Raw genomic sequence first — 11289 nt, forward strand, 5'->3', positions numbered from 1 at the left:
TGATATCACAAATGGGATGCAGATGAACATGATTTTGTTTGTCTCTTATCTTTATAATTCTGAACATAAAATATCATAAACAAGGATTACTATATTTTACTCAAAAGAAAGGAATATGATTACTTAGAATTTTGAGAACGATCAGAAAGTAGCTGATGTTCCACAATTCATCATTACTATCACAGCTGTTGTTTTTATCTGAACTTCTTAATGTGTGAGAGGTTTGGTTTTCTCTGGCAGTGCAGCAACTCCATTGCAATCTTTGATGTACATACTTAAGCAAAACCTGGTCATTACACAACACGTTCCAAAAGTATGTTGATAATGACTGGAATTGTGACACTCAAATTATTCTGTCAAGTGTTTGGCAGCAATTTACGTTCAACGGAATTTGAATGCGTGTAGCTATTAAAAAAGATGGCTTTTGTGTCCAAATATGGATCCAATCTCCTAAATCAAACACTCTTAAATCTGAAATCTAAATTTGATCTGTCCTGTGAGGAATGCGTTGTTTTAAAGTTCACAGTTCCCGTTTACCAGATGAATCCCTTCACTACTTAGAAGTAAAAAAATTCCATTGTTGCGCCAGGAGCAAATAATTATATATCTTGTTGTCTCTCAAAGACACTGGTGGAGTAGACACAGTAATGGGCAGCATGTTTTTACCTGTCTTGAGGACCCATATACAATCCTGTCCTCTCCAGAACAATACTCTCAGAGTCTTTTATGTCCAAATGTGATCTTAAATATGAAGACTGCAATTCAGAAGAGTGACCTAAACTTTTCAGATTTTATTTTAAATAATGAAACCACTATGATAGCATTTCTCTCAGTTTCAGTAAGAGGCTTTGATGCCAACATTTTTTTTTTTTTTTTTTTTTTAAAGTTAGCGAATAATTTGCCCTCCTCAGTATAACCAGACTAAGAGTCTACAGTCTTGTAAGACTAAACCTACCTATAGTGGATTTTTTTTTAGCTCATTTTAAAGGTCCCATATTGTATAAATTCAGATTTTCATCTGTGTTTTGATTATAAATCAGGTGAAGGTGATGTTTAAATACTGTGAAAATGTCAAAATGCTCATACTGCAAAGACTGTTTGGACTTATGTAAACTCATGTTCACGTTATATGTCTGTCCTCAACCACACTGTCCAACCTTTAATGTAGAAAAAACATTAAGTGGTCATACCACCTCGAGCTGGTAAACTACAACTCTAAAGGAAACCTGTGGTTGGCCTGTGCGCACGTCACTCAGAAAAGAGTCAGCCAATCAGAAAATTGGATCATTGATATTAATGCGCCTCAAAGACATGGACACAAAACAGGTTTTTTTTTGGTAGATCTCCAGAGAGAAGCCGTAGAGAGGAGATATAAAACTATACTGTGATGGGTTTATGTACTTAAAACCGCAAAAATATCTATTTATGGATCTCAAGACTGCAAAAGAATAACAAGTGTAAAGTGTGGGACCTTTAATATTAGCATGCTAACAGAACTGACATTGCTGCCATGCAGATGTTTGTCAGGTATTTGGTTTGCTGTGTTCATGATCTTAGTTTAACATGTTGGCATGTCAACGTTTGCTGTTCAGCACTGAACACAAAGTCCAATGTGAATGTCATTATGAGTAATGAATAATTCTCATAAAAAGTTAAGGGATCACCAAAATGTTTACAACATAAACGTGTCAAAATTTCATGACAAGCATCTTATATGTTATACATGTTATAAAAAAGTTCTTGACATCTTCCACTCTGGACCAAATTGGTGGATTCTCCAATTGACTGTCACTCCTTGAGCCATGTCACTAACATGGCTGAAAATTTCAACTTTTCTACTGTACTTTCTATGATCAAATAGACATTTCATTATTTTACCTCTTTTATAATGTGCGGCAATGTGTATAATGTGTTTTCTAAGAGAGGATAATTCAGAATCTAATATACCTTTGTTTTTGTTGTAGGTCAGCAGGGTTTTTACATTGTGACCAAATGGATAATCAATTAGTCATTTATGATTTGTGCAATGTTGGAAAAACTCTGATTCCTATAACACAGCAAATGTCAGGATAGGAAACACCTACATCAGGAAGAACTGATTTTAATTATCATGAAACGGCAATTTATTAGCAGAGTTATCTTAATATGTTGAATGCAATCATATAAAGTGTAACGTCAGGAACATGTAAATCACATGTTTTAGATTTAACATTGTCATCATGTCCTTTATTTTGATGTGTGTTTGTTAGTCATGTATCAACATGAGAACCTAAAATAAGACACAGACTATCATGAGACCAGCAGCAACATGAACAGATTCCCAAAATTCCCTATTTTTTTATGACAGGGCTTTTTATTAATCTTCCAACTGAAGGAGATGCACAGATGTAACTGATGTAACTTTATTAAAAGGATAAATCAGAGTAATTTTTGCCTGAAAACATGACACCCCTTCCAAATGTGCCAGATTTTAGAAAAGGATAACACAGTGATTAATTTTGCCTCATAGACACATTGCAAGGGATCTATTGGAAAACTCCTTCAGTCATGGAAGTTTGGGAAATGTTTTATCATAGTATTTCTGTTGAGTTCAAAGCAATAAATTCAAACCGCAATCGTTGGAGTTTTGCAAATACAAGCACATTCTCAACCATCAAAGGAGGAAGTGGGTAGGTGCTTTTACATGAATCACTGGGAACCTTTGAAAAAAAAAAAGTGGACCCAAAACACTATATATACCCTTCAGAGCTTCTTGACCCCAATGACTGGTTTGGACAACACAGAGACAACAACGATGATTAGTTTTCTGCTGCTGCTGCTGCTGCCGGCGCTAGTCGCTCACTCCTCTGCTATGCCTCTGCCATCTCAGGACAAAGACAACTTGCTCTTAGCAGAGGTAAGATTTATCATTCAGCCTTGTAAGCTGCTTCTTTGGCACAATCAATAAAATTATATATAGTACACGCCACCATGTGATTCAGTTAAGTTTTTGTTCTCCTTCAAACAGAAATACCTTCGTCGCTTCTATGGCCTTTCAGCTGGTCTACAAGGCAGAAAGACGTCATCTGGTGCCTTTCAGACCCAAATCAAGGAAATGCAGAGATTCTTCAAACTCAAGGTGACCACATGTGGAAAATATCCAATTATGCCTGTGTTTTATGGGTGATCATTCCCCATGTAGCTCGCTTTGATCCACAATCATGGTTTTGTTGGCTTTGATGGTCCTCTTATTCACATATGCCACCAATAGTTTCCAAAGCAAACCCTGAGGTGAAAACAAAATGTTACTTGATGAAGCAAAAAGCTGAACAGAATCATGGGAGTAAATGTACTTATAAGTACTTTTACCAACAATTTCCACTGTTTTTCGGCAGCACGTGTTCCTCTGTGACATATTTTCTTTCTACCTCTTGTGAAGGTGACAGGGAATCTGGACGACAACACTTTGGAGCTGATGAAGCAGGCCAGATGTGGCGTGCCAGATATCGGGGAGTACAACCACTTCCCCCGACACCTCAAATGGCAAAGTAACAATGTCACATTCAGGTATGCATCAAAACAATACTTGTGACGGTGACAACTATAAATTCATAAGGAGTTGAGGTATTCATGTTTTCGTAAGAGTGTTGTGTAATTTATTCACTCACTGCCCATGTCATCTATCCCCTGATGTTTTAGGATATTGAATTATACACCAGATCTGCAGAAGTCGGATGTAGACAGAGCCATCCGCAATGCGCTGAACATTTGGGCGGACGTCACTCCTCTGACTTTCAGGAAGCTGCACAAGGGCAATGCTGACATTATGATCAGCTTTGGATCAAAAGGTACAAAATGTCTATAACAGCATCTGAATGAATATGCACTGAAAAACTTCACGAAAAATACACTGCATTCAGCTGTAGAGTAGACATTATAATGGGGCATAATCTGCTCACTGTATTCAATACTTGCCTGGCCTTTACTCTGCAGAACATGGGGACTTCAACCCTTTTGATGGGCCTAATGGACTGCTGGCTCATGCCTACCCTCCTGGCCAGGGCATCGGAGGAGACACGCACTTTGATGAGGATGAACACTGGAGCAAAGATTCATCAGGTAAGAATTATTCACAAACCAGTTGCTCAACTGTCTTTTAATGATTACCACAAATAAACAACAATGTTTCTGACTGAGTGTCTTCTTCCCTGCAGCTTACAACCTGTTTATAGTGGCAGCCCATGAGTTGGGCCACGCCCTCGGTATGTCCCACTCCTCGGATGCAGGCGCCCTGATGTACCCCGTCTACTCGTACACCACAGGCTACCCACTGGCTGAAGATGACATTGAAGGCATTCAAGCTCTCTATGGTGGGAAGATGCACGATCTGTGTTTAGATTTAAAGCGTATTACAAACTTAACTCCTTGAAATCAAATCATGACTGATAATTGAAGACTTGTTTTATGTTTTCATCATGGAAACAGTGTGTGAATGGTGAATTAATGGCAGATGTCAATCACAGGTCCTAACCCAAACCCAAGGAAAGTGAAGCCAAAGCCTGATGCACCAACCAAATGTGACCCCATGTTGAGTTTTGATGCTGTCACAGAACTCAGAGGAGAAACCATCATCTTCAAAGACAGGTACAATAAGAATCTGTATGACACAGTAGTAATGTGTTTTTACATACAACGATGGTGTTTTAGATCTCGATCATCAAAGACTATCTTAAACATATAATCTATAACCTATAATCCCATCATGGGTTCACAGAGTGTGTGAACAAGATCTAATCATGCTGGGACTAGATTCACTGTGTATTGTTGTTGAAGTTGTAGTTGATTTAATCATGCTGTATTTTGTTAACATGCTGCACCTTGTTGCAGATTCTACTGGCGTCTCCATCCTCAGATGGTAGAGCCTGAGCAGACATTGATCCAGTCCACATGGCCCTCCCTCCCCAAAAAAGTGGATGCAGCTTACGAGAACCCAGAGAAGGATTTAGTCATCATATTTAGTGGTGGGTTATATATATATATACTTTCTGGTTATTTCTTAAATACGAGGTACAGACCAAAACTCAGTTGTGTGTTTCAACAGGGATCCGAATGTGGGCTCTGAATGGCTATAACATCGTGGATGGTTACCCGAAGTACATACACAAACTTGGCCTTCCCAAAACCATAAGGGAAATAGATGCAGCTGTGCACATTAGAGACACAGGAAAAACCCTGCTCTTCACTGAGGAGGACTATTGGAGGTCTGTGGAGGCACATATTACATCTCAGTTATTTTAACATTTAGAAGTCTTTAAATCTGCATGTAATACCATATTTTTGGGGTAAAATTCACACTTTTCACATGGAATTGTGTATTCAGGCTTTCGGTTATTTGTCACTCACAGCTATGATGAAGCAACGGGCACCATGGACAGTGGATACCCACGATTGATTCAGGATGACTTTCCTGGGATGGATGACGAGATCGATGCTGTTGCTCATCACTATGGTACTGTATTATGAAATCTTAACTAACACACTGTAGTTCAAATGTATAAATGTAAAATGTTTTACTCCAGCAGTCCAAAAATCTCTGACAGTTTCAATCCCTGCTCTCTTTCAGGACACTTGTACTTCTTCCATGAACACAAGCAGTATGAGTACAGTTACACCTCCAGGAAGGTCATTCGCATCATGAGGACCAACTCCATTCTCAACTGCTGATGAGGTGGACCACTGCAGTCACTCCTGGCTTAGAAATGTGTGTAAATATACTATAGCTGGCTATATGGCACACAACACACCATGACTATACTGCACATGTGTTAAAGTGAGACATAGGAAGATGTATGAGCAGTGAAAGGGACAGATGCAGGGAGGAGTCAACCTAAGAGAAATGTTTATTTTCAGTAGTGCTGGACACAGAATGCTAAAAAGTTCTTAGTAAATATATTTAATCATATTTTTTCTATTTATTTTACACCTGTATATTTTTACTAAAAATCTTTAACAGGTTAAGTTTCATGACTGGACCGTGAGCTCAGTATTTGATTACTTACTACCGTTATATCTTTGTGTTTAATTTAAAATAAAAGAGCAATAAAAAGTTATGACTCCAAATCAAATGTGAATTGAGGATAGTTGGTCTACATTCCCAATGTTCTCCACATAAATACAATCATTTTGCTCATTGAGTAATAATACAAAGAGTTTTAACTTGAGTGAGAAAGATCCACTTAAACCAGATTCCTTAATTTTTTTTTTTTTTTTAAATCAAATGTTATTTATGCACTGGGACATTTTTGTGTGAATCTTCTTTGGCAAATGATTTATGAAATAAAATTGTAGTTTACAAAAAAAAAAAGGGGCATTCACTGTCATCTGTTTTAACATCATTTACAAATTTTGTTCAAAAGCTTCTTATTTATTGACAGTCATTTTTTTGCCATGTGTGATGGGTCTAAAAGATGAGAGCTACAGATGAAAACTAGAAGCAGATTGACGTATGCTGCCACTCACAGGCTGCATGGTTGCATACAACTCACTGGCCATCTATAGTAAAACGCAGTCAGACAGAAGAGGTTTAAATTGTAATCCTCTTCCAAGTATTTGTAATGTTTCCTGGGGCCCCTATGCAAACTTTAAGGTAATAATTTGCAGGAGGGTTATTTGTTTAAAATCGTGCAGCTATTATAGTCCAATGTCATAAAAAGACAGGCTGAGAGTTGTGGATATAATCATTTTTTTCAATAGATCGACATGCAACATATTCCTTATTTGCCTCTTTGCTTAACTATGTGCATCTTGAAAAAAAATTTAAATGTTCAATCCATGAGGCTTATACCTCAACAAGAGGCCAAATGTAAAGACCATTCCTTCACTGGTTGTATTGTGCTTACAATGCCACACACATCTCATTCGTTTGATTTATACCTGAACAATAGAGTGCAATTGTACTGACATCAGGCGCTATTGAGACATTTTCTAACCACTTGTCCACTTCAGTCAATTTACATTGCTGTATATTCATAAATAATTACAGTGACATGTAGTTACATACATTTCCCACTAGAGAGCACTCCTGTCAACAGATTGAGAACATCAGTTCTGAGAAAAAACAACATGCTGATATGATCAGTCCTGGAGGTGGTTTTGGGACAGGTTAAGTGACTGAAATGCGGAATTAATATGCTAAATCACGTCAAAACTCCACTGCTGGGCTTTCAATCTCTAAACCACATAGTGTCTTGATCCGTTGCGGTATTTGGGGGGAATAAAATCAGTGTATGCCTTCTTAGCACAACATTTTTTCGAGAAAATCGATGCTCAATAATTGATGTATGCTCAATCTGAACATACATCAAACAAACTAAGCACCAATCATATTATTAAAGGGCCATTACACACAATGCTGTAATCCTCCGACACAGTGTAACAACCTCAAACTAATAATCTGACTAGAAAATGCAGCACTACGTATAATACATTGGGAAAATTAAGAGTTTGTGTCTGTGAACGGTCCACTTTTAAAAGGTCAGTGAAGTATCTTCAGCTAAAGTTTAGGAGAAAGTGTGGCCTCAGCCAAGCAGCATAATCCACAGGCCCAATCATGTGGATGTAATTACAGTGCAGTGAAGCAGTCATCTCATATGCTCATTTCCGAGGTATTGCATGGTGTGTGCTGCGTCACCGCTTCACAAATCCTGTGTGTCCATCACTGATGTGAACTTTGAGAGTCTAGGTTTTAGTTCAAACAGGATTCATCTGAAAGTAATGAGTCTTTTTATTTTTTTGTATTTAATCAAATTTACATTATCATGTCATCTGCATGTGTCAGAAATTACAGTACCCCTTCAGTTTGAAGCTAAAGAGTTGTTTTTAAATTGGAATTTAAATTTGGGAATGAGCTTTTCCAAAAGAGGATGGAGACTTGACAAAGAAAACATTTAAACAAGAGCGCTCATTGTCTCAAGCAAACAGCACAGGCTGCTGGAGGCTCAGTAACCACTGGTACTGTTACAGCCGACTCCAGGCCTCCACTTAAAATCCTGCAGCTTCACCTTCAGCTCATGTTCAGAGATCTGTGTTTGTGGCCTGAAAAAAGTAGATCCAGTCCAGTTGAGCAAACACAGAAGAAGCACTCACTTTCTTTCTCTTCTATACTTGGATGTATTTTCACTCAGTGGGTAAACTCAACAAGACAGTCTCTTGTCTCTGAATGTTTACTGACATGCTCCAACTCTTTAGTGGTCAGCAGAAGTGGAGCCACTTTTGGTGTTTTGTAGAGCGTTGCAACTGAGAACCATAAAAAATGAAATCACTTTTAGCCCGGGTGGATTTAAAGGTCATCTAAGTCTCCTTCTTTCTTTATCTCATTCCAGTCACTGGCAGGAGCCTCTCCCGGTTCCTCCCCCCAGTCAAAAGTCATTACCATAACCAACTCTTTCAACTCATCCAAAATGCAGAGGTGAGGATTTGAACTGGAGCCAAATGAGGAGATCATAAGCTATGAATTTTAATGTCTCTGGTGCCTAGGCTGTGAAATGATGCTGGCATTACTGATGGACACCAGAGTCAGTGAGCGGAAGATTTAAATCCTGAGTTCCTTCTGATTATCCTGCAGCCAAGACTTGAGATGAGGTGGGGGTGGTTTGGCTATCAGTACTCCCAGACTAGAATGAGCTACCGAAAGCCAGAATAATTCAAATGGTGTATTTGACATTATTAATAATTTGCCTCAGTCTAAGCACTTTAAAAAAAAACTACAGAGCAGTGATATAGTTGAAAGAGGTCAACAAAAAAATGTCAGTGGAAGAGAAGAGAAAGAGGTGGTATCCTCTGGGGGAAACCTTTGCAGCCGAGCAGCTCCTGATGGAAACCAGATGGCAGAGAATGACAGTGAGGGCAGCAGTCTCAGGATATATCCCCTCTCCTCTGGGAAACTCCCTCCACAGACCACCAATATGAGAATAGTGATGCAAGACACAGCTGATTATTCTGAGCAACAGGGTTGCTCCAATGAAATGTCATTGGAGAAATCTGCTTTTATCAATTTTATTCATATTGCTCAAAAGTGCCAAACTTCACATTTAAGTGGTGGATGAGAAAGTAAATTTTCTTGTTACAACACCTTAATATGAGCGCAGGTCAGGCAGGCACAACACAGTTGGGACCTAAAGGTTTTAGTCAGCCCAGTTTTAACAGTGCTGAAGAATGTGGCTGCCGCCTAAATCTAACGTCTATTTCCTTTCCAAGTGCCTGGATCAACATCACCATGTTTATTTTCTGCCGCCTTTGTCTGTGCGCTGGTGCCTGTTCTTTTTCTTCTTGTTCCCTGATTAGAACAGAAACAATCCGAAGTCGAGGTGTTCATAGAGTGCTTCACTGATAACAAACGGTCACTGGGTTCCTGCCCCTGGATACTGAAATGTGGGGGAAATCTGACTGTGCTCTGTGTTAACCATCAAGTATTGATGAGCCAGACCTAATCTGACCCCCTGCAGTGTCATAAAAGTGACCCATAAATTCTGTGACTGACATTATCTCTTCGGAGTGACAGGGTGTCTTGCAGCAATCTTTTGAGATTAGATAACCTCAACAAAAGACTGTTTGACTACAATTGTTTGTTTTTTTTTGACAATTTGAAAACACCGTCATGCAATTGTGCTGTAAAAAAATGCCTTAAGTTTATAAACAAACATTGGTAAATTGGTGTTGAATGGATTTACTTGAGCTAATAGGAATAAGTAAAAGCTTTCACACAGATCAAACCAGACATTTTGTGTAAAAAAAAAAAAAAAAAAAAAAATTTAAAAAAAATTCACTTTTGAAATTTTTTAACTGGAAACAAGAGTTTATGTTTTAAAGTTTAAATTTATGAATGAAGATGTTACAATGACCAAGAATATGATTATTTATAGTCCTCTGGGTGTTTCATTTCCAACTATTATTTGCCATATGTGTTTATGAATGATCACACCCTGTCTAATATAAGAAAAATAAACCAGTTGTCAGTGAGAGTTAATACGATCCAGGATTTTTTTCCTTGGCAAGAAAAATAATGTTTTTCTCTCACATACCGCTCTGCATCTGATAACCTGAGACTGTTTCCAGATCTCTGGGGAATAAGGTGGTGTCAGTATTGTATATGTGACATAACCATGATAAAGGGAAATAATACTCCACCTTTATTTGCAACACAAAAGCTGTTCCACGAACTAGCTACATGTGGACAAGTCACACTGTCCCTGATATCAAAAATACAGAATTATTTTTAATAACAGTCTGATGGAGTAAGATTCACATGGAAAATTTAATGCGACCATCAGCTCAATGCAAGCAAAAATAGATGTATTAAAAATATCCAAAACATCCAAACAGCCCAGCAAATTATTATTTATTCTCTGCTTTACAAGGCCTCATCTCTGAGTAATGTCTAAAGTTCAGAGCTTCGAATCATCTTCCAACCCCATGGGAAGGTCCTGACCCCTGAGTGTAGGTTGAGGCCCCGAGCTGCATGTGGCATCCCATTTTTTTTATATGGCCAGCAAACTCATGCATGGCCCCTTACAAACATTAATGGTGAAACTCCAAAAATACGCTTTCAAAAACAATCTTATGTGAATAAAAATGTCATGCAGCAGTATAATCTTCAACAGCTTCAGTGGTTTTTAGGAAAACAAGCAATGCTTTGTGGCCTGTGACAAGTTGAGCTGATCTTTTGTTTGTCTGAAAAACAAAACCTCTGTGCTGAGCTACAGTTTGCTGACACAGTGCCTTGGTGTCTTTTGTCACGACAGCACAACATGCCAGAGGGCATTCGGAGCGTCTATATGTCAATATTGCTTTTGCCAGATGAGAACTTAAAATCTGCAGATGTTAACACTCACACTCAAAGCAAAAAGTATAGAAACTTGCTTCTTGAACACATGCTTGGATTTCACAGCCTTCTCCAGGAATGGAAGGCAAAACCTCGCAGTGTTCAGAACAGTATGGGCTCATTGTTGAAGCAAAGTGAATTAGCTGCTTGGATAGCTTGATTCTCCAGAGGATCTATCCGGGGAAGGTCAAATTACATTTGTTTGATAGTTGTTCAAGCAAGAACAGAGCACTTAATAAAGACACCCTGGTTCTGCTTGCCTGAATTAATTATACACAGTTCAAAGCTTCCCTCTGCTTTGAAGTAATTACATCTCAGAGCCAGACCGCTGCAGAGAAGCAACTACCATTTCATTTTTTCATATCACAACTTGTTTTCAAAAATAAAAGATTATTTATGTTACTTAAGAATATATGTAGGCCTATACATAA

The 11289-nt window shown here is 38.3% G+C and overlaps 1 protein-coding gene across 1 annotated transcript; it reads left to right on the forward strand.

The window, feature by feature from the left end:
- Positions 1-2673: 2673 nt before the first annotated feature.
- mmp13b (matrix metallopeptidase 13b) lies at positions 2674-5703 on the forward strand. The gene is made up of 11 exons (XM_069691242.1): positions 2674-2896; positions 3008-3118; positions 3419-3546; positions 3679-3827; positions 3973-4098; positions 4194-4349; positions 4503-4623; positions 4867-5000; positions 5081-5240; positions 5385-5488; positions 5603-5703. The coding sequence occupies exons 1-11, from the start codon at positions 2684-2686 to the stop codon at positions 5701-5703; spliced, it is 1503 nt and encodes a 500-aa protein (XP_069547343.1). The 5' UTR covers positions 2674-2683.
- The last annotated feature ends 5586 nt before the right edge of the window (positions 5704-11289 follow it).

The sequence above is a fragment of the Brachyistius frenatus genome, unplaced genomic scaffold (genome assembly GCF_029030835.1).
Source record: "Brachyistius frenatus isolate BFR_SWC_R1_liver_20210118 unplaced genomic scaffold, ASM2903083v1 Contig_1, whole genome shotgun sequence".
NCBI classification, from domain to species: domain Eukaryota; kingdom Metazoa; phylum Chordata; class Actinopteri; family Embiotocidae; genus Brachyistius; species Brachyistius frenatus.

Excerpts from the sequence above, each read along its gene's own strand:
- mmp13b (XM_069691242.1), top strand. The coding sequence starts at position 2,684 with ATGAATCACTGGGAACCTTTGAAAAAAAAAAAGTGGACCCAAAACACT. Across the intron at positions 3,547-3,678 it reads AGTAACAATGTCACATTCAG|GATATTGAATTATACACCAG; the intron begins GTATGCATCAAA and ends CTGATGTTTTAG. Across the intron at positions 3,828-3,972 it reads GATCAGCTTTGGATCAAAAG|AACATGGGGACTTCAACCCT; the intron begins GTACAAAATGTC and ends TTTACTCTGCAG.